This window comes from Psittacula echo (assembly GCF_963264785.1).
Source record: "Psittacula echo genome assembly, chromosome: 2".
Lineage (NCBI taxonomy): Eukaryota > Metazoa > Chordata > Aves > Psittaciformes > Psittacidae > Psittacula > Psittacula echo.
The window spans coordinates 35,152,432-35,176,914 of NC_137737.1; the positions used below are offsets into that span (position 1 = coordinate 35,152,432).

At 38.3% G+C, this 24,483-nt stretch overlaps 1 protein-coding gene across 3 annotated transcripts in view; it reads right to left on the reverse strand.

Moving 5' to 3' along the window:
- Nucleotides 1–221: 221 nt before the first annotated feature.
- Nucleotides 222–24,483, reverse strand: part of VPS50 (VPS50 subunit of EARP/GARPII complex) — an 88,666-nt gene continuing 64,404 nt past the window's right edge. The window contains exons 22-28 of one of the 3 annotated variants that reach the window (XM_080610041.1): nt 22,771–22,851; nt 10,145–10,293; nt 9,000–9,096; nt 8,669–8,827; nt 6,066–6,187; nt 3,524–3,713; nt 222–2,261 (exon numbers count right to left, since the gene is read on the reverse strand). In XM_080610041.1, coding sequence (XP_080466167.1) covers nt 2,142–2,261; nt 3,524–3,713; nt 6,066–6,187; nt 8,669–8,827; nt 9,000–9,096; nt 10,145–10,293; nt 22,771–22,851 — 918 coding nt within the window. In that variant the 3' untranslated portion in view covers nt 222–2,141. Of the gene's footprint in view, nt 2,262–3,523; nt 3,714–6,065; nt 6,188–8,668; nt 8,828–8,999; nt 9,097–10,144; nt 10,294–22,770; nt 22,852–24,483 lie in introns of those variants that run through there. The other 2 variants (XR_013956193.1, XM_080610042.1) reach the window with 2 other exon arrangements.

The window sequence follows — 24,483 nt, forward strand, 5'->3', positions numbered from 1 at the left end:
CCTGAGTTTGAAGGAACCCACAGGGATCGTCGAGTCTGACTCCTGACTCTACACAGGGCAACCTGAAAGTTAAATCATATATCTAAGGGTGTATGTAGGCCATTGAGCTATGTAGCTTCTCCCTTAGCATCAATCCTGGGCAGCAAGGGAGGTTCCTCTGGAAAACAATCACTTTTTGAGACAAATGTGAATGAAGATCAGACACAGGTTTAACGCTCCATCTTACACATTCTTTTATTTGGGGGTTTCTTAAAAATAACAAGTCAAACTATAGATACACTACAAAAAATTACTCCTGACTACGATTCATGATCACCTCCTTCCTTGACTCTGCATTTCAATCAGTGCTTATACTCCTACCTTTTGGTAAGCAATCATATTACAGTTGTAGTTCAGGAGAAATTAACCATGTATTCAGCTCACAAAAGCTCTAGTAAAGGTATTTAAAAGTCTTATTTCATCCAGGAGAAGAATAGTGAAACAGATTTTACCCTAATCATCTCCAATACCTTTTCATTTAATCCGAGAACTCTTATTCAGGATCTGGCGTGGAAGTCCACACCTTCAAACTGAAGTACACTCTTCTTTTTCTGAACCACCTTTTTAACGAGGGTAAAAGTGATTCAGCTTCAACACATACATTGACACGCCACTAAACAAGTTTTAAATAGACCTCAGCATGACAACATGGTCAAAGAACGGTGTGAAGTTTGGGTTTAAATCTTACTTCCTTTAAAATACAGATGAACAAGGAAGCTGAATACTACACAATCAGTATTTAAAATGTAAATTCTATCATTCTTCTAAAACTGTACACAGGCTTTAACTGAACTCACACAATGATGCTCAGTTGACTTCTGAAGAGGAAATCAAGCTACAGAAAAGAGTAATTACAATGATCCCACAGGACAATTTTCTGCCTTAACTGATGTCATTCAGTAAATCCTGATTCTCCCATGACTGAATTCAAAGTACAAGGCAAGTATGAACCCAAACTGAGAATCTACAAAATTGTATGCATCAGTGGATTATAGCTTATGTAAACTATTTCACCTATTAGCTCAATGGTAGCATGTCTCCTTTTAACAGGTCTGAGAGTACTGCAAAAAGCTTATTAGGTAATAATAAAAAAATTAAAAGTCTAAAACCTTATGTACTGAAAACCAAAGGCAAACCTGAAAACTGCAGTGGAGACTGTGATGCTCTGACAAGCTGATTTCTAGGACAAAACTGTAGCCAAGCAATGTTGCTTTGCTTAGGATGAGCAGGAAATAGTAAAATTATTTTAGTATCAATTCAAACCTTCACAAAAAAAAAAAAAAAAAAAAAAACAAAAAACCCCCCTCAAACTGATTCTTCCTATTCCATGGCATTATTGCTTTGGAACAGGGAAGACTGGCAAAGGGGCAAAAGGGAAGTGCTATGAAAGGAAGAGTACTAACTCTACTGTAAATGACATTTTGCATTGTTGAATTAGGAAAATAAAGTCTCACAAAGAAATCATATTAGTGTACAGTATTTATTACCTTCTATTAATCTGATGTCAGTCATTTTGATATGACTAATTCTGAAATAAACAGATATTTTTACATACATATGAAGAAGAGAGGCTTTAACAGAAGAGTATTTAGTTGATCTGCACTCTAAATCTACATGCAAGATACATCGATCAAATATCGTACAGTTCCTTTCATTTTACACTGGTCCATTGTAAAGCACGAATTCTGAGGGTGAAAGCAGGGAGAAAAGAAATACGTTTTTCAAGTAGCCCTTTTATTAAAAAAGAGCATCATCTATATATTAAGCCAATGTATTTCTCTCCGACTTTGATATTACTTACAGTATACAACTTTGCAAAATATACAGCTCACCAATGATACACGAACAAGTGGCCCTTTAGTAAGGGCATGTAACAAAACAAAAAAAAAAAAGGAAGAAATACAACAGAAAATAATTCTACAGATTAGAAAAGTCGTATTTTAGAACATTATGCCACTTCAGCGTGTCTCCAATGCTGGTAAGAAAGGTCATGCATAATGCTTTTTAAGAGAATGTTGTCATTAGTCCATGAGAGATTTGCCTGCATGCTTCACATGAACAGAAAAAACGTGCAAGTCACAGTGAAAGGTAGCTTTCTCCAGTTATCTTTTAGGCCTGTCTATGTCATCAATAGTGGCCAGCAGCTTCTGTCTTGCCTTTTTGTTGATGTGGGAGCCCAGACAGACATTCACCAGATTGGTCAACTGCTTAGTGGAATATTCCTGGCAAATGAAAGCAAATCATGTTATGGCAGAATAAAACATGAGACGAACACTGAAAATTAACCTCAGGCATACACACTGTGGATTTTCAGCTGACAGAAGCAGTCAGTATGCAAGGGAGATTTAAAGTGGTATTTAAGTCAGGTCTGGATAGTTTACACAGTGGAGGTAGAGGACAAAACTGTATTTTGCTACATGGGGGATTATAACGGAAAATGCTTACAACTTTAATAGTGCTGGACTGAGTTCACAGAAAGTAATTCTGTTAATGTGTATGTATATAAATCAAGTCTTAATGTATTTTCTATTCTTTGGGCAGTGTGGTGGGAAATACATATGCAAATAGGATAAGCTTTTTTACTTTTTTTACTTTTTTACATTTTTCTAAACAAACTGTGATGAAAGTTGATCATCTTTTTTTGACTTCTCAGGTCCAACAAACTTATAAATACTTCTGTCTACAGGTTTTCCAAACAATGTTAATTTCAGTACATGAAAAAGGAAGAAAAATGGCAAAAATGTTAAGACTAGAATTCTTAACACCTGACAAAACACCACATTTGCCAGTACTACCTTTATATGTAACACCATCAAAAATACAGCTTCCACCAGTAGATTTAAACAAGAGTTTTTCCACAATAGGTCACCAAACAACAGCTCACAAGCTCTCTTGTGACTCCAGGTGAAAAACTATATTAAAGTATACTTATATACTTTATATAGTATATAGTATTTTACTTATAGTAAAAAACTGTATTAAAGTTTTATACTCCAGTATAAAACTATATTAAAGATGTATTTCTTTCATCTACCTCTAACATGATTTCAAGTAATCCCAAAATACAGATTTCAAAGTGGTCCATTTTAAAAGACTTTTCACTTCAACAATGGGCAGTTCCAACAGCATGTGACTATTACTTATACAGTCCTGCTATAACTGTTAGGTTATGCTATCATGAAAGCATGCTAAATGTATTCAAAACACAAATGAAGTCTTATCTTGGACAGCAATGTTATTCAGTATTATTAAGTGAAGGAAGAATAAGCTCTTATCTAGAGAAAAACTCTTATCCATTGTGCTTTACAACTTAATTTAAGCAATCTACTCCTAAAGGTGAAGTAAAACTTTCTGGTGTGGTTTTAAACCATACTTTTTGATGATCAAGATGTGGACTTTGGCATGTTCTGAACAGCATACTAACGTTTTAAACTTAATTTTGCTCTACTTCTCTACATTGAAAGAACGCAAATTTAACTCTTACCCTATGTTCTTTTATCCAGCATTCCATGTCATTTTCTGTTAGGTAGTATGCTTTAATGTAGGTCTCCACAAATTCTTTATCTGGAATAGGTCTAATGTCCGTTAACTTCTCTAGTTTCATTAAGAATTGTTGAAAGTCCAGTTGCATCAAGGCACGTCCTTCATTGCTGCACTTCTTCACATTGGCATAACTGAAAAGATAAACACAGTGGAAAGTAAAACTTAGAAGGAATTAAAAATGAATGTTACTTCTCGAAGTTGTTTAACTTAGTATTTCAAGCATTGAGGAGGAACATTATGGTTTTAAGTTAAAAGCATACAAGAACCTCTCTCAGAATGCCCGATGAAGGGTTTTATTTGCATTAATATAATGCTTTAGCTCCACTCATAGAACAGAGCTGCATTGTACCCATTGATACTTAAAAAAACTCCACCGCCATCCCACACCAAAAGCCACTAAAAATCCTATATTGGACAATTTACTAGAAGTGGGTTAAAGGAAATTAAATCAATGCTGATCAGCGCACTAGACAGTGGTGTCAAGCGATCAATGACCACTGAAGTCTGAAACGTAACACACAGCTTGAAGAATGGTCCCCAGGAGCTTACTGAACCAACAATGAACAACATCAGAGAAAGGCACAAAGCTGTTTGTTAAAAAACACCCAGAACAACCAGAGGATAAAGGGTGGCAGCACTGGCTAATCTCTGTGAAAGATTAATCTTTTAATGAGAGTAGATTGACAGAAAACTGGTGACAGGTTTGAGCTCAAAGAAGAAGAAACAGTAGATGAGCTTAGGGCAGGGTAATACCAGGAAGGATTACAATGGGGTGTTAGGCAACAAATCAGAAAAATTATCTTTGCAGTTTTTCAAGTGGATAAGAAATTGCATTTGTAAAGATCAAAGGAAATGACACTGCAATGCCCTTAGCAGTGCCAATTTCAGCTGTGTACAGGAAATAAAAAAGTTTGGTATGAGGCACAGTGTATTGATAGACTTAATCCAGCCCACCACCGGACAATGATTCTCAACAGGACACACTGAAGTACTTCAAGAAGCCAGATGGGAAACAGGAAAGAACACAGAACTAGGAGATATGGCAGGGCAAAATTTAAAGGCACAGGACAAATCATATCAGAAAGGTATTCCCAGTCCACTCTGACCAGACAGTGAAATGTTTAGGTGAAAGAAAAGGTGAAAGTTTCAAGCTTAGTCACAAATGTGAACCAAAAATGCAGTTTGGAGCAAGATATATGAGTGATGATCTTTGGAGCTAAGAACTAAGAGATATATGAACAATGTAGTCACGAAAGATGAGTAACATTGTCAAGAAAAAGAAACAAGTCCAAAACAGGCACAAGGGTTGGGGCATAGTAGGTTCATAGTGACTAATGGTGCTACCCATTTGAAAGGAAAAGGGCCAGGGGGAAAAGAAAGATGCTTTTGTCCCACTTTGACTTGAGGCACAATAAGTAAGAAACAAAATTTCAAAATGAGAAGACAGTTATATAGGTCATGTCATACGAAGGAACCCAGAAGCCAGAGGGAGTTTGATGGCTGGATTTAGTTTCCCTGAAAATCAAATTGATCTCTTAAGAGATCGCAACAGGATGATGGCATAAAAAGAAATGGGCATGAGTATAAAAATGATTGTTTCATGGAAGCAGTGGAAGCTGATGATCCTCAACAGGCAGCTAACATTTGGAGAAGCAGCATGTTGTCGAGGTCCTAAATTAGAGCAGACAGCAGGAGAGTGGGATGGAAGGAAGTAAAATAGGTAGTAAGGAGTGCATAGGGTAAAGATAACCAAGAAAGAAATATGGAAACATATGCAGAAGGAGTGGAAAACAGCATGTATTCTATAATGCAGAAGTAGTTGCAATGAGAGCGCAGACATATGCAGCAAGGCAACAAGGACACAAAAATAAATACAGTGGATGAAAAGACTACAATACTCAGGCTCCAATACTGACTCTGAAAAGACTGGGACACTGATTAAGGAGGGAGGGATGAGCAAGGCGTAGCAGTTCTTGACTAAGGTGCTTGAGCCTCTATGGATCAAGCCAACTAAGACACCTCTTTGTTCCTGATGAATTTGGAAAAATCCTGCTCTGTGGCTATTCTAAAATAACTGTTCAGGTTGACAACTCCATCCTTCTTCCTGGCAAAGACAAATGGCATCACCATAGAGATACTGACAATTACACTTCGACTTTCTTCTTTGTTCTGTCGGGAAATTATAATTTTCATATAGAAGTTTCTTTGAAAGAAAAATACGTTGTATCAAATGCTTCAATAAAACACTCAATGTCATTCTTCAGCAGTATGCAGGTACAAGACCATTCCCTTTAAACTTAATGCTCTACCAGACTCCATGAAACAACTGCTTAAGGACTATGTTACGGCTTTGCATTTTTTAGGCCTCCAAAAGCACAAGAACTCACCAGTGCACTACAAAATTAGAACTTTCAATTGCATAAAATAGACATTATCATTATGGACATATTTACCCAAAAGCAAGAGTTTTATGAACTGCTTACCCTTCCACAAGAGTTCTATTGGCCAAGCGTATGCAGTGCTCCCAAAGGATGTTGGAGACTGGCAGTGGAATACGGACTCTCTTAGACACCTCGTTCAACCTTCTGTTAAATTCTTCAAACTCCTGATGAAACATGAAAGATTCCTTTACCTTAAAAGGGATCATACTCTATACATCCCTAGCAACCACAACAAAGAATTAGAAATGCACATGAAAGAGCATACTGAAAAATAAGAACAAAGCAGAGAAGCTTAATAGGCACAGACTGCAGAGACAAGCTTAACATACGAAGTAGAAAGCATACCACTTTCTAGTATATCATTCACATTACCTCAAGTAATACTGCTCTGTTCCCCAGAGGTGTAGTTTGCCCGGAAACTGACACCTCTGAAAATTAACCCAGTAGTTAATCCTTCAAATGCCATTTTCATTGCTTCACTCCCTAAACTCATCTTTAACTTTTTTAAAGTCAATATACAGCCACTAAAGAAAATCCTTCTTTATCTTTCCAAATACCCACACCCATCAGCTTTCAAACAGAAGCTCAGAAATATTGTAACCACTTTTCATTCTTCAACCTTTCGCCTTAGATAAGTTCTCTGGTGCTTTAAAAGTTGCTGAGAGCACCCACTGAAGGCTCCAAATCTTAACTGTTCAGAAGCATACTGCAGCACGAGATAACAATTCAGGTTGAGAGAAGGCACATGTTTGCACCTGGAAACATCAACAGCCTGGATGGATTTGAGCTGTTACTATGAGTGACACACTAGTCACAACTGAACGTAATTACTGCTACTGTAATTTTGTCACTTACATCAAGTGAAATAAGTCTGCTGCAAGTGACTAATGCCCCTATCATTTTAAAAAAGTATCAAACTTAAATATAAAGCAGACTGATAGCGAGCTTCCCTGCGTAGCCAGCAAAAGCAGGTTTTGTACTGCAGCCTACTAAGACCACACTTGCGCCAACAAGGCGCTTTCATTTCAAGGCTGTTAATCTAGATGGTTCTTTCTTTTTTTTTCCTCACTCTCCCCCTGCCTCTCAAAAATCCAGTATGTGAAAAATATCAGGAAGGAATCTCAGCAATCAGTTTAACCTAGCATCTCACCACATAATTGGTGTTTAACACAAATTTTCTGAAAGACGAATTTGGCAAGAGAAAGCAGGGTACCACAATGTCATGCTTCAACTGGCATGCAACCCAGTTCCGAAGATGAAGATGCCTAACACTCCATGATAATGAATTTCTTGAACAATTCTCTTTCCCCACTTCATTTGCTTCCATACATATTATGACTCTAAATACAGAATTTCACATAACTGTAGACATGGCTAAAATAAGTTTGTTTTTAAATTAAGCATTGTGCTTACATCTGACACTCCTGCAGTTCCAGGGTACACAGCAAATGACTTACTGCTTAGCAGTAATCTCAAAGCTTCTGTAGCAACCATTATTAACTATATAACGCAGAAGCCAGAAATGGTTTTAAATGGTAATAAAACTGTCTGTCCTGAAGCAAATCCCTGCCCTGACTGTCCTGAAGCAAATTCTTCAGCAGTTCCACATCCACGAAAGGAAGAAGTTCTACTGCAGAGACCAAATGTTTTAAGCACAAACTGATTTCAAAAAGCCATGACAGCATATAGAATGGTAATCACGAAGATTCAGTCAAATTCAGTGCAATAATAGATCCTCTACCAGCTTCTTCCTTCTTTGCATTGATTTATTTTAAGCAGAGAACAGCTACAAAGTACCAAGGTGTAATCAAACCTGCTATTCAACACAGATTCACAGCTTTTTCTCTGATACAGACTTCTCACAACCTTAAGATATTTTTTCCAGCTTCTGTGTAAGAATTAGTGTAATTCTACCACTGCCAGAACTTCCTTTTAAAGACCTTTAGAAACATCATTTAGGCACATGGAAAAGGATGAGAGAGGGATTCTTCCAAGAACAGGTTCTGTATGTGTAAGACACAGCAACTGTATAGCCACTTCTACTGAATGCAATTAAGAAGCTGGGTGAATAACTTCCCTTCTACCTTCCTTTTCAAATGCTAATTTCTGAATATAGCAACCTCAATTGGATAGTGCACAGTCATTCTCAGTTCTGGTCTGACCTATAGTCCCCATGATCTCAAAGATAACCACTAACATTATGCAGAACAGCAAATAGCCTTTGTTAAAAAAAAACAACCAACCAAACAAAACCCACTTTCCACTGACCCCCCAACCCCTCCAAAAAAACCCTGAAACAACCCTACCCAAAAGAAAAACCCAAACAAAAAACACTATCTCAGGCCACTGAAGTTTCCTCACTGTTGCTCTGGTTATGACACATATCTACCATTCAAGACTAAGACAGGAAACTCATTAAACTTTTATGGTCACTTTCACCCACCATGTAGTTAACAAATCATCACTGAAGCAATCTGCTAGCAGCAAGAACAATAAAAATTCTGGACTGACCTGCTTTTAACAAATTCCCACTTGTCAGGACGCTGTATTGCTTTAACCATGCTACCTTCACAGTTTTAGTGAAGTATTACAGCAATTTAATGTTTATATAAACTCTTGCATGCTATTTCCCAGAAAGTACTCACCTTTAAAAGAGCATCTACATATATATTGTGTTGTGACATGATTTCCTTCACATCCCATTTCACATTAGCCATGAGAAGCAGCATTTGTTCATAATCAATTGCTTTAGCAGCAACAATCCAATAAACAGGTTTGCGTAGTTCACTGGCAGTTGACACTGTCTGAAAGAGAAGAGTTCAGAAACAGAAGAAATTCTGTAAATTTCTGGCTAATAAAAGCAATATATAACTCAAATGCATAAGTACTTGCACCATATTGTACAAGTCTCAAACTTATTCTACAAAGTTTCAAACCATTTGTTTAAAAATCAGCTGTGAATTACACAATTCTGACCTGAGAATAGAACTGCTGAAGAAAAGGCTTCTTGGCAGCTGGCATCACCGCATCAAGATGAGGCTGAAGACACTCAAACTGCTCAGCCAGAAATACCCTTTGAAAGCAAAGAAAATGCAACATTTGGCATGTCTCTGTACAACTTTTACTCTACAGTTGATGTATTTGCCAATAATGACATGTAACCTTGGAATATTTAGCCCTAAGAACCGTAACAACATATCAGCAAGTACTCTCAATTCTGTCAATTTTAAAATATGACCGCAAACAAGAAAATGCATGAATAAAGACGCTAATGCTTGAATACCAACAATTCATGTTTCTCTTTTTTACACAGGATATACTGCAAAGCTCTGATCCAAATAGTAAAGTCAGGGGAAAAGTGTCCCGGAATTGCCATACTGCAGGGCAGTCAGTATCAGTATTAACAAATCCATGTCAGAATTTGAAAATAACGTTCCTCATTACTTATATACGAGGGAATCTCTAGAAGATAGAATATGAGATCACATTCTTTCTCAGGGGTAGCATTGGTTAATAACAACATAACAAAAAATAAAATGTTCCTTTGAAAATACATTTTTAAAATTAACTTCTAATCTTTACGTGTCTTTTTGTGGGGGGGACAAAAATAACTCCGATTCTTCCTATTATTTTGACCAAATAAAACCTATTTTGTGAGTTTTGTCATGTGATCATTATAATCTCCTCTTCATAGGTACATTTCCACACATTGCAAAGAACATTGCAATCCAAGCCAAACCAATATGAACTAAGCAGTTCTGAGTCTCAGCCATCACCATTTGAGTACTTAATATAAGGTTTACATGAACCATACACATTAAATACTCCCATCAGCCTCTTTAAAATTAAACTTTTCTCTTGTTAGATTTGGCCTTGTACTGTCAGAAATTACTGGACCAGCTGCAGTAAAATTTCATTGCTCATGCTTGCAGGTGGTTAGACCAGATGGTTAGGCCCCACTACCTTTAATTAAGAAATTACCTCTATCACTCATATTTAAAATCACATTGAGAAGCAGGAATTTTTGACTTCTCCAGAATGCTTTGGCTTGTAATCACAATCTCTTAAACAATCCATAGCTTCCAGTGACCACAAAATGCAATGTATAGTAAATAACCTACAAAGACTCCGTGGCCACCACTCTCTCTGCCAAACCATACAGAGAATTGCCAGATGTCAAAATTACAAGATGACTGAGATGTGGGCTTGGCACCTTCTCCTTTCTCTCTTCAGCAGCTGTGAGAGTTCCTGTGGGATCAGCAGAGACCTCCTAAAACAAAGAATTAAACAAATGAAAAACCACAAAGATGGCAAGAATGGCTCCAGCTGAGCAGTTTCAGATGACAGATAAGATGAAGGAATGTTTCTGATTCTAAGTGGTAATTTCAACCAAGCCTGAATGAAGAGAGTTTTCTGTTTGAACAGTGTGGTGTTTAAACAGGTGGAAAAAAAATCATATCATGTAGATCAGTATTTAAGGGGAAAGAAAAAAAAGCACAGAACAAAATTCTTACTCCACCTTATTGCTCATACAGGCTTTAGCCCAACTGCCTACTGGGAGACTAACTTCTCACCCTCAGAGATCATATCTTCAATTTAACAGCAACCAAATAAGGCAACAAATCAAAGGAGTATTACTTATACATTAGCTTTACTGTTTATGTGAGCTGCAGCTAACTTGAGTAAAATACAAATGATACTTCTAAACAAGTTCTCATTCCATAAAAATTTCAATCCTGCAGACATCTCAAATGTAGAATGCAAGGAAATATTCACAGCAGAGGAAAAGTATGTGTAATAAGAAACAGGTTTTACAGCTGTTGTAAAACTAAAACCCAAACAACAAAACACAAACCAAAAACCAGAGAAAAAAACTGGCTGAGGAATGAGAGAGGTGAAAAAGTGAAAAAAGCCTCACCTCTACATTTGAGGAATATTAAGTACATGTTACAGCTAGAAGGGGAATCACAGACGGAAGAAATTCCCAGAGCTATCATATTGGTCTAAGTAGATACACAAATAAACACCCCTCTGAAGCTTAGCTATTTGCCAAAACCGTAACAGTACATGAAAACATAAATGTAGTTCTGGCTTTAGATTAATCACTCATATCACGCTTACTGCTTACACAGAGGCTATAAAAATATAAGAAATGCAACAAAACGAAGGTGATATAGAACCCAGAACACAAAAAAAAGGTAGGCATGACATGGCAGTGATTTCTTAAGTAAGAACCTTCCATGACCCTGAGGATAGAAACTCTGTGGCCAGGCAGGTGCTACAACAGATCACCCTGTCTGTATAGAATGAAAACAAATTTGGGTAATAACATAGAGACAAAGTAGTGCTAAAAATAATTTCTTCAAAAGCAAGATCAGCTGCACAACACATCTGCTATAAAATAACATATGAACAAAACCAATATGACAACAATAATGCTTAAATATGACATTTAAGGTTCAACTCAAAAAACAAATTAGCATAATTCTCAGATTGCTGTAAAACTGGACAAAGATGAAGTCAAAAACATGATAATAAATCACAGAATCACAGAATCCCAAGGGTTGGAAGGGACCTCAAAAAATCATCTAGTCCAATCCCCCTGCAAGAGCAGGGTAACCTAGAGTACATCACACAGGAACTTGTCCAGCCGGGCCTTGAATATCTCCAACGTAGGAGACTCCACAACCCCCCATGGCAACCTGTTCCAGTGCTCTGTCACTCTCACAGTAAAGAATTTTTTCCTGATGTTCACATGGAACCTCCTATGCTCCAGTTTACACCCATTGCCCCTTGTCCTATCACTGGACATCACTGAAAAAACCCTAGCTCCATCATCCTGACACTCACCCTTTACATATTTGTAAACATTGATGAGGACACCCCTAAATATAGCAGCTTTGCGGTTTGGGTTTGGGTTTTTATGGTGGGTTTGGGGGGGGGAGGGGGTAGGGTTTTTTGGTTTGTTTGTTTGTTTGGGGGGGGGGGTGTTCCAATTGGAGATAGAAATAAATTGCAGTGAAGTAATTAAAGAAGGAGGAGGAAAAATAGACTCAAGTTGACCACAACAGTCACCAGCAGTTTCTTCAGGCTTCACAGCAGAGAACAACTATGAGGAGCGACATGAAATAAAATATTTCTATTCATGTTTTTTAGACAGTTTCGCTTCAGGAGAGCAGTGAGCATTAGAAACAACAACAGAACTAAGTCATTGTCTAACTCATTCTAAATATCAGGCTTGAGACAAGGAAGAATATGCATTGCAGATCTTGAAAAGCCAAGAGAAAAGGTACTGCACAGCTGACCAGTTGAAAAGGGAAAAAACAATAGGGAGGTTATTCTGGCAGCAAAATATCTGACAGATCCATTGTGATTATGCTGCAGCAATCAAAGGCAGGACAGGCAAAAATGGATTATGTCATAATGTGTAAAGACTTGGTGAGAATTTAAGTGATACAGAGTGTGCAGAAAGATCAACACTTTGCTGCTATAGACAAAGCAGCAACAGAATGTGTTTACTGCTTAGATGAAAACCAAGCCAAAAGTGACATTAAGAATATAAGACAAGTGGGGAAGATAACAGTGTCCAAGCTGTTGAAAATGGTTTGAACTGTGGGGGAACAAAAAAAATCACAAGTTCCACTTTAACTATCTTGAATTTTATTTGACAGTTACCTCCTATCATATAACAGCCCGAGGCAACAGAGAGGTGGATTTCCTAAATCAGAAAGGCTCTTTCAGTTCTGAGTCTGCCAAAGATGTCAAACACAAACATAAAAATGGGTACAGCAGATGGAACAAAGCACAGACTAGGAAAGCAGAGTTCTCACTATCAAGGGTGAAGAAATTATCTTCAGATTTCTAAAAAAAAACCCCACCCCTATAATAGGTTACAGAAGCAGAAAACAGAAAAAGCAGGGAGCCTTGAAGGATCTCCACAGAAATTCTGACATTAAAATCAAAGACTGCTGACTGAGCAATACCATCAACATATCATTTGTAGCACTAAAAGATCTCACAGAAAGAGATCAATGAGCAGAAGAAAAAACTTCTAGAAGAAGCTTACAGTAAATACTATCAGATAAGTTGCACTGAGCATGGAACAATTACAAAGACTAGCCACATCACTATGTTAGTTGAAAAACAAATTTTCTTTGTTCTGACCTGTGTTCAGGTTCAGCCAGATAAATCTGCAATTAAATTGGCCCCACATTTCACAATACCATGAAGTTTGCATTCTCCTGAGTCTATCAGAATGGTTTAGCAAGCCAAAAGGCCTGGGTATGTGTTAAAGCTCATGTAACCTCTTCTAGTCAGCCCTGAAGATACCTACGTAGTACATTCACAAGTACACTGCAGACAGGCAATAACATCTAATCATCCAGACATAAGTCAATTCTCTAAAAATATTGACTGAATCAAAGATACTGTTAACTATCAAAACCCACTTTTTATCTGCTTTCTGTTTTTCAAGTCATTCTCAAAAAATTAACAAACAAACAAAAAAGAGAAGATTTGAACTGTTTACACATTATTAAAAAAGCCAAACCTACAGCCCATCACCCAATTCTCTAGTCTTAGGAGACTATTCTAAGCTCTGTTCAGCCACAGAGCTGGGGGAACAGTATCAGTGGTAAAGGTTTAAGCATCTTTATTTCTTTCAAAGACTAACTAAAAATTATGTAAAACTCAAATATTACAAAGACTTAATTTTGTATTTATGCAGTCCAAAGTTGCCTGTCACTTCAGTATTGAGACACATTTTAAACTTTTTCTTTTTTACCTGCCTGCTTCCCATGAAGCTAAATATCTTGCGAACCTTTTAAATGCTGAAGTCATGTTGCACCTGAAGACACAAAACGTGCATGAGACAACTGGCTAAGTCAGAGGTATACTAGGGTTCAACCAGGGAGTCAAACTCTAGTTCAAATCTACTGGCCAAACACAGTACGAGCATTTAATTCTCCTGATTTGTTCCAATAAGCAGGTGGTGCAAAAGCATCTTGATAGCAAAAAGGAAGCCCAAGGAAATAGCCAGTGTGCCAATCCCCAAGAAAAGCACAAGATCACTCTGACAGGGCTTCCATAATGCATGTGGTCTTTTCCTCCAGCCTTCATTAACAGAAATTATTAAATTACCATGTGTTTTTTGTCACAAAACAAGCACATCCAAAACCTCAGTTGGATCAGTCCCACTGACTTCAGGAATAGAATTCAACAAAATTTGCGCAGAAACTTCTGGGATCTTTGCATTTCATGCATTTCTTAGCGTTCAAAATTAAGTGGCAGACTTCTGCATAAAAAAATACCAAAGGTTAGCAAGTTTATTGCTATCTTATCTAGCCTAATGCAACAAGGCCTGTATCAGGAATCACTCTGTGTTGACAGACAACTGAGAAATAAGCTATTAACTATGCCTCAAAAAATAAGCAGCAAATGAGCCTCCGCACAAAAGCACATGCACTGCCAGACCCATGGGAACCCAGACCACTGCCTTACAAACACACGTAAGCAAATCTGGTACATTCACACGTATTTTTACTGCAGCATTTTTCTTATCCAAAGAAAGATTTTCAGGAGGAGCTGATGACGATTCCCAGGTGCTCAGCTGTAACTCTGTGGACACCTGCAGTTCTCTGGGACTAGGAATCAGCTCAAGTTTTGGGTGCTCAACAAGAAGAGCCTGAAGTGACTAAACTGAAATGGGTCAATGATTGCCCAAAGAGAGACAAAGCAATTGCCAAAGCCCAGAAAACTTATTCAAGGATATAAGTTGGAAAGCTTCACTAAATCATTCCAGTCTAATTGGGTAATACAGTCAAGCAAATAAATAAGAAGTTATATCAAGAACTCTAAATGAAAAATGTGAGGAAGCAAAACAGCTGCAGAAGTCCTAGCATATTTTCAAAGTGCTTTTCATGACAGAACTTTCTTTTGTATACAGAGAGTTCTCTCCTCTTGACAAGCAATTCACACAAAATATTGCCATTATGTATGTTGTACACATCTTTCTAGGGGAAAAATAAATAAATAGATCAAAAATTGTCCTTTTTTCTTCAGGCTTCTTTTTTGAAGGAGCAGAAGACCAAGCAAGGACTGTAAAAGTTGGAGAAATTATCTTTGGTTAAACAAGACCTCACTAAGAATCACAGCTCACAGCTACCATTTCAGTGAGGAGCTTAGCTATGTATGTAGGAGCAGCATCCTGCACTAGGCACTGCCATGTCGAGTAATGAATTCCACAGCCAAGACTCTTCAGAGCTTGCCATGGGTATGCCAAACCAGGATATATGAGGGTACATGTCCATGCAGGACTGTGTGGTGACATTTTAAATAAAACCAAATTGTTTGTTTCCAGAACTGGGATTAGTGTAACTGAACCGTACCGTTCCACAGCATTAAAAGGTCAAACCCAAAACTGGCTGGAAAGTCAGGCATGAAGAAAAAAAGTTTTCCTCCCAATCCTTATCTTATCTGTACAGATGAAAAATCTACATTTTCCACGTCTGCACCATCGATCTCCAAGCTACTGTCTGCCAAAATATATATACTTTATGGGGAAAGAGCCCAAAAGCTAAAGCAAAGGCAGAACCTAAAATACATTAAGTGATACTTCTTCATATCAGTGATTCCTTCCCCCTACTCTTCTATACATTGCATTGCAATGCTTATATACTGTTTTACTGCAATGATTTATTTTCTACTGCTGTAAGGCACAGTAACTGACAAACTTCATTCTAAATCTCAGTTTTACTTGATCAATCCAGTTTGCAATGAAATATTTATGAGTATTCCATGGTTATCTGCCCAAAAATCTCACTTTTGGGAGCAGCAGTATCATTCAAGACAGCTATTTGCATACACAGGACATTAACAAACATCTAGGTAACGGCAGTACTATGACTACATTACATTTTGTGAAGATAAGGAAGCTGCTTAGAGACAGATACAGCAAGGAATCAGAAGTAGAAATTTCCCTTCTGAATCACCAGTTATCTTAGATCACATACATTTGATTGATGCCTTGTTCCTCCTTTGGGGCTTACTGGTCTCAATAGACTAATACAAACATTACTGTTGCAAAAACACATTCCTGTTAGAAATTACAAAGACCAAATGTGTGTAGGTATCTCTACATACCCCAGTCAGGGGAACTCTGAGTGAGGAAATGTAGGCAGCTCAGAAAAAGGCACTTGTTTTGATGTATTTTGTCTCACCAAAACCCCACCTTAGCATTATAGCGAGGCCGAAAATACAGCACTTCCTCCCCTTTTCATTTTTCTCTTTCTGTTTTCCTTTTAATACATCCTATTGATATGAATGAAACACAGCTTGCAGAATGCTATTCCTGGATCCAAATTATTAGCTCTGAAGCTGCTGCATAGGAGAAATCTGTGCTGAAGCTATTTTGTACTAGCTGTGGAAAGGCCTGAATATGAAGTTCAGATACACAATATGAAATTCAGTACAACATAGCCAAACAAATCTTTAAAAGTCATAGGGTCCTCTTACCTCACAGAAATGAAACTGCACACTTTAATACAAATACTCAAACTGCTTGTATTTTTTATCCTTTTGAGTTAGCCTACAAGTATTTTGTTATGGCAAAGGCAAGTAGCTTAGACACAGAAAACTGGTTAATCACTGTAAGCTCCTAGCACACTTCCAGCATAGGTTAAGTGTAACTTAACTACAAAAAAAAGCAAATAAAGACAGTTAAGCTAATTGGTAGGCTCCTTTATTTTTAACTAAGCCTATTTCATTTATACATAAAAAATGGTGCCATAATCAGGGGTTGGTGCCATAGTCAGGGGTTTGGGTATTTAAAACATGGGACTCGATTTGGGAGGCCAGGTCTACTGGAGGCTCATGGAGCTGGTCTGACAACGAAGGGGAAGAGTGGTTTTGGTAGGAAGCTTGCCAGACTGGTCAAGAAAGCTTTAAAATAGATGTGTTGGGGAAGAGGGGCATCATTCCATCCCAGCACACCCAGTCAGTTGCCACCACCTATAATAAATGCTTGGAATGATGTAGAGAGATTTCAGCCACTCCAGCCAATGCGCTGGCTCCATATGGAGCTCGGCTCAGATGCCTCTATACAAATGCCCTTAGTATAGGGAACAAACAAGAGGAATTAGAGATGTGTGCATGGCTATGAGGGTATGATATAATAGGCGTCACAGAAACATGGTGGGATGGCTCCTACGACTGGAGTGTTGGAATGGAAGGTTACAGGCTCTTTAGAAAAGACAGGCCCAGCAGGCGGGGACGGGGAGTTGCTATTTATGTTAGGGATAGGCTGGAGAGTATGGAACTCTGCCTGGGGACGGGTGAGCAGTTGACAGAGAGTTTGTGGATCAGGATCAAAGGGAGAACAGTGATCAGGAACTGTGGGGATCTGCTATAGACCTCCTGATCAGGAGGACTCTGTGGATGAAGCACTCTATAGACAGATATGAACAGCCTCACACTTGCAGGCCCTTGTTCTCATGGGGGACTTCAACCACCCTGACATCTGTTGGAGGGCTGGTACGGCCCGGCACAAGCAATCCAGGAGGTTCCTCAATTGTGTGGAAAACAACTTCCTTCTGGGAAGCTAGGGACCAGGTTAGGAAAGCTAAGGCCCACTTAGAATTAAACTTGGCTAGGGATGTGAAAGATAACAGGAAGGGATTCTATAGTTACATTGCAAATAAAAGACAGACTAGGGACAATGTAGGCCCTCTCCGGAAGCTATCAGGAGAACTGGCTACTCTGGATTTGGAGAAGGCTGAGGTTCTTAATGACTTCTTTGCCACAGTCTTCCCCAGCAAGTGTTCTGACCACACCACCCAAGTCTTGGAAGGCAGACACAGGGATTGTGAGAATGAAGACCCTAGGCCCACTGTAGGAGAGGATCTGGCTCGAGACCACCTTAGGAAACTGAACGTACACAAGTCCATGAGACCTGATGAAATCCATCCGCGGGTCCTGAAGGAGCTGGCGAATGAAGTTGCCAAGCCCCTGGCCATCATATTTGAAAAATCATGGCAGTCAGGTGAAGTTCCCGACGACTGGAAGAACGAAAATATAACCCCCATTTTCAAGAAGGGGAAAATGGATGACTCAGGGAATTACAGACCAGTCAGCCTCAACTCTGTGCCTGGCAAAATCTTGGAGCAGATTCCCCTGGAAGGTATGCTAAGGCACATGAAAAACAACAAGGTGTTTGGTGACAGCTAGCATGGCTTCACTAAGGGGAAATCCTGCCTGACCACTTTGGTGGCCTTCTATAATGGGGTAATGGAACTCATGGACAGGGGTAGAGCAGTTGACGTCATCTACCTGGATTTGTGCAAAGTGTTCGACACTGTCCCACACGACATCCTTGTCTCTAAATTGGAGAGACATCAATTTGATGGGTGGACCACTCGGTGGATAAGGAACTGGCTGGATGGCTGCACACAAAGAGTTGTGGTCAATGGCTCGATGTCCGGCTGGAGACCAGTAACGAGTGGTGTCCCTCAGGGATCAGTGTTGGGACCGGTCTTGTTCAACATCTTTGTCGGTGCCATGGACAGTGGGATTGAGTGCACCCTCAGCAAGTTTGACGATGACACCAAGCTGTGTGGTTCAGTTGATACCCTGGAGAGAAGGGATGCCATCCAGAGGGACACGCTGGTGAGGTGGGCTGATGCCAACCTGATGAAGTTTAACCATGCCAAGTGCAAGGTCCTACACCTGGGTTGGAGCAATCCTAGGCCCAGCTACAGGTTGGGCAGAGAAGAGATTCAGAGCAGCCCTGAGGAGAAGGACTTGGGGCTGTTGGTTGATGAGAAAATGAACATGAGCTGGCTTCAGTGTGCGCTCGCAGCCCAGAAAGCCAACTGTATCCTGGGCTGCATCAAGAGCAGCGTGACCAGCAGGTCGAAGGAGGTGATCCTGCCCCTCTATTCTGCTCTCGGGAGACCTCACTTGGAGTATTGTGTGCAGTTCTGGTGTCCTCAACATAAAAAGTACATGGAACTGTTGGAACAGGTCCAGAGGAGGGCCACGAGGATGATCAGGGGACTGGAGCACCTCCCGTATGGAGACAAGCTGAGAAAGTTGGGGCTGTTCATCCTGGAGAAGAGAAGGCTGCGTGGAGACCTCATAGCAGCCTTCCAGTATCTGAAGGGGGGGCTATAGGGATGCTGGAGAGGGACTATTCATTAGGGACTGTAGTGACAGGACAAGGGTAACAGGTTAAAACTGAAACAGGGGAAGTTTAGATTGGATATAAGGAAGAAGTTCTTTACTGTAACGGTCGTGGGGCACTGGAATGGGTTGCCCAAGGAAGTCATGCATGCTCCATCTCTGGCAGAGTTCAAGGCCAGGCTGGACAAAGTCTTGGGTGGCATGGTTTAGTGTGGGGTGTCCCTGCTCATGGCAGGGGGGTTGGAACTAGATGATCTTAAGGTCCTTTCCAACCCTAACTATTCTATCATTCTATGATTCCAAAAGAAATTTCAGCCCACACTTAAACCAGTATCTATATTAGTGGTGCAGAGATTAACAAAAGCCATCGCTGTACAAAACCTCATCATTGGAATATATGTAACAGTTTGAAATAGGAAACAAATTTAAAGCAGTAGTAGCTAAAGAAAATGCTTGCTCAATCTTGTAAAGAGTTAAGCCCTTACATTATTGTCATCATAAAGTCCCTCCATCATTGTCACTTCGATGACATCATGCAAAACATCGAAACTAAAAAAAAAAAATCCAAATTACAAACATGGTTTTGTACCAGAAATGCAAGGAGCAATGGCACATTTACTTCCCACTTAAGTGGTGGGCTTTAGTGGTTGTTTATTGTTTGGGCTTTTTTGTTTACTATAATGTTTTCTATTATATCAGTGCAGGAGCAGCATACGGACATGAATAATATGTATCATAGCTGAGGTGTCACGTAACTGCCCTGTGGTGAAGTTAGCACAACGGAACACAGATTCATATCTCAGCTACTTCCTGTTCACAGTCTAAAACATTAATCTAAACTGCAGATGGACTTGCTGCAGTTTATGAAGTACAGCTGGCTTTGCTATGAAATATTAGATTGTGAAAGAGCAGAGAAGTGATTCAGCTACAGCTGAGTACTACTTAGAGGGGACAAGGACCCTCCAGCAGAAGCAGAGAGTATGTGATGCATGAGGAGGGATGCAGGGAAGAAGAGAGAAAGAGCTTTAAATTGCTGCATCCTTTGTGCTCAGACACTGTAAGAAACCTGACTCTACCTCTCAATGGTCCAAATGAAAATCAGGACAGTACTTCTTTCTCAAGTATGGCTACTATACTGTAAATACAGTGTATATTAAAAGGACAGATACTTCTTGCACTGTACTAATAGGGGAGTATAAACTTAGAATAGAGAACTCCATGAGGAACTATATGGAATGCCTCCAACTTATCTCCATATTCTTCATACTGAAGATGCTAAAAAAATGCAAGAAAGAATATTAACTGCAGCTCAGCTTTACCTTGCCAGAACTGGAACACCCCTTCTACTTTGCTTTCTCCTTCACAAAGGAAGCTTACAATTCAGCTAAAGAATAATAAAAGTAGTATCCTAAAAAGGTATCTAGTATAAATTAGCAAGCGTTAATTCAATCCCAAACAGAACTACAGAAAGTCTACAAAAATGAGACGGCCTCTAAACCCTCCAATTATTCCTCTACCTCCTGACAATAAATATAGAGTAAAAGGCCTTCATCCACTTAGTATCTCAAAAAAGGAACAGACAAAGTCCAAAAGGAAAGCTAGGAATCATCCAGTCTAAATTACCAAAGAGTCTTGAAATAGATGACAGAACTTAACCTCCACAGGCACTGACAGATTAGAGGAACTATTCTGATCTACATGCAATTCTGGCAAAGCCTTAGTTACAGATTCAGAACTATCAGATTCAGATAATCTTTATTAAAATAAAATACTGAAAGATGCTGCCATTAGGAACTGAAATGCAGCAGAAATGATAGCCCTTAATAATGTTACCATGAATAGAAGACTATGCAAAAAGCCCCAAATTCCCAACAAGTCATGAGGCTGAACCCCACAACAGACATGGATATTTTCAGATAGCAATTTATAATAATCTAAAGAGAGAAGAATTTTGAGAGCAGTCCAGAACAGCCCATGCAATCATGAGAAAAACCCATTTTACAACACAGTAAAATTTAATCTTGACTTTCACAAACTCTTAAAAATAAGCAAACAATAAAAATATCCAGAAGACTTTTCCTTCCTCATGAATCAAAACCTGGAAAATTTCCATTTATAGTATAAGACCAGCATAAGTTCATAAGATATTAATAAACCTCATGGAACGCATTTAAGTTAATGGCAGTTAGTTCGGATTTCTTCCCCCTTTCAAAGCATACCTGGAACATAGCTATTAATTTCAACTGACACTACCATTATCTGTAACAGCATTGTTAAATGACTAAGGAAGAAAAAGAAATGAAGTTATTTTTCCAATTTACTTCTAGTAAAGATTTGTTAAAAATTATTTTGACTGATAAAAAAAAATCAAGGCTGCAAAGCACTGTCTGGAACTGTGACTACTGAGTAAGTTAAAAAAATTAATTCCATAACTTGCTTGCTTTTTCATAATCTTGAACTGATTTGTTTGCAAGATCTTCCCAGAAGTAATTTTTCTTTCTCAATACACTGCCTTTGAGATGAGTATCAGTATGACTAGCCACCTTCTGTTTTATAGAGGTCTGCGTTAATCTTATGCTCCCTCTACTGACTCTATAAGAAATGGCCTGAAAATCCTGTAAAATGCTTCTCTAAAAGAACAATTTAGGACTTGATATAATACTGCAATGAATTAAAAAGTCAAAAAGTACAATTCTGTGGAGTGCAAAATCCTTGTGAAAGTCAGAATAGAACATGTGTCTTCTACTTCTTTCTAAGAAAGAAGCCTTAGAAAATAAATTCTTCCTCCAGTATCCATGATATTTATTTTTATTTACTTCTACACAAGCATTTATGACACTTTTAGAAAAGTTCTTCATAATGTTTCAAGAAGTTTATATGTACATGGAAGAAAAGAACTTCAAATTTCCATGTTTTCCCTAGCTCTTGGCAGTATTCCTTTATAAACTCTGCTGCTCAGTTGAAACCACAAAATCTGCCTGAAGACTCCTGTTGTACTGTGACATGAACAGTAATTTACTACCAGTGTGACATGAGCACTGTATTTACTTTTCATAATTTGAAAATAACTCATGAAGTGACCAATAGGATACAATCTAAAATACATCAGGGAAAGTTCCCCATAGTTCAGAAATTACTTAACAAAGGACTCCATATACTATTCTACTATCTTGTAAGGTGAATGATATTCAGGATGGCTTACTGTTTTGCTATTCTTTTACTGAAGAAAAATGAGTCATCTATTGTATTTGTTTGGGATCTTTTTAATAAAACATCTCCTTTAATAAGGATAATACTGGAATGTCTCTATTACATAAACTGTAATACATTATAAGCTTTTTTGTTGATAGAGCTAGCAAAAGCTATTAAACTAATTTTGTTGTATATTAGAAACAAGTGATTTCATACAATAATGATTTCTACATCATGATATACCATGAAACTAAGCCTTTTTCATTACAGACACTGAATGTGAAGAGAGTTAAAATCAGAAAACCATGATGAAATACAATTCCTAATTTCCTACACAGACCTCTATTCCACTGACCATTAGCAAAATCCAGGTACTTACCAGATCAATCAGACTCTCCTGTATCCTGTTCAGTGTGGTGCGTAATCTGCTGCTACTGAGACCCAATCCTGTTGATTCAAACTAGAATAAATAAATACTATTTAAGTTGTGAAAACTCCTTGGTTTAAACCTTACAGTTTAAATTGCTGCGTCCAGCAGTGATACAGCAGATCTTTGGTTTGCAAAGACTGGCTACAATTTATTTACATTAAGGTTTTAGCACGTAATAACCACACAAAATGAAAAGAAAATCAACAGAGGACACAGCACTCAATACTGCACCGGTGTGAAGAACGACCCGAGTATCCTTCATGAAGATGACAGCTTACCATTCATACCAATAAACAACCAGTATCCTTTACTGTTCTAATTCTGTATTTGGGTGCAGGACTCTAGATTTTCTCACTGGGGCTATGAGTCCAGAATGGCACACCACAATGTCCCCCGACTTGCAGGCACTCCACAACCAAGCTGAATGGTCTTGATCTTTCTCAAGCTATAACATAAATCTTGCAATTCCTTATTAAATATCTAACTTGCATATGCAAAATTATATGAATTGTTAAAACATTATCATAAAATTATATCAATTTATAAAACGTTCATTATTACTTAATGCTTATAAAGATCTACCTGAGAAATGTGCCATCTTCATGTTCATTGCTCAGAAGTATTATGGAGCAGATGTTCAGCTGGGATAAATCAATAGAGCTACACCGATTTCCCAGTGAATTATACCAGCTGAGGGTCTGATCTGACATGCATATTTATTGTACCTACTCACCTTCTACTTTCAGTTAAAAAAAAAACAAAAAACAAACAAACAAAAACCAAAGAATTAACACAACAAAGAAAGTGGAAATGGACAGCTCACAAACACACATTGTGTCAATAATATGCAAGTATTTGAATACAGTTCTGGTATGTGATTCACACCAAAAGGCAATTTACTGAACAATATTTGGAGCACTGCTGTAGATTGTATTATTAGACTTCCTTTCCTTTCAGTGCACTAAACCAGAGAAGGAAGTGCTTGAGTTCATGACATCTCCTCCGTTCCTTCTAAACACAAAATGGTATAATCTAGGTCCCCATTTAGTGCACCTAACATTTCTGACTTAAGATGTCCATCTGCCCCAATCATCCTATATATTCAGTGAAAATTTACATCTGGGCCAAATTCCAATTGGAGTACACTCTGCTGAAATCTAGAACCTGACCATAAATCACTATCCTAGTGTCTACATTTGATAAAAAGTGTTCACGCCCTTGTTTTTGAGCAGGTGAAGTAAACATGTTCACAAAATTAGTTTATATTTTTCTTCGCATTTTACTATAGAAATACCAGTTCTGAACTGCCTGTATTTTGCAGATATATGGGTGAAAAAGAAAATAACTTTTTTCCCCTTTAAAAAACACACCCTTAATTCTCCAAACAATCTTTTTTCCTCCTTAATGTCATACAGCAATTTTTCAAGATAAGGCCACAAGGACTGCAAATTCAAGACTGGCTACTCTCCCTGTTAAGGTAAGAACAAACAAAAAATGGAAAAATGTATACATATTTAAAAAAAAAAAAGTATTTGCAAGTTTCAGCCACTAAATTTCATTTTAGGAAATTTGCACCTGCACCATCAAAACTACACATGGCACAGTCCACCACTAATTCCTTCTCTTCCTGCCTTTCAATTACTAACTTTCAATAGCTATCAG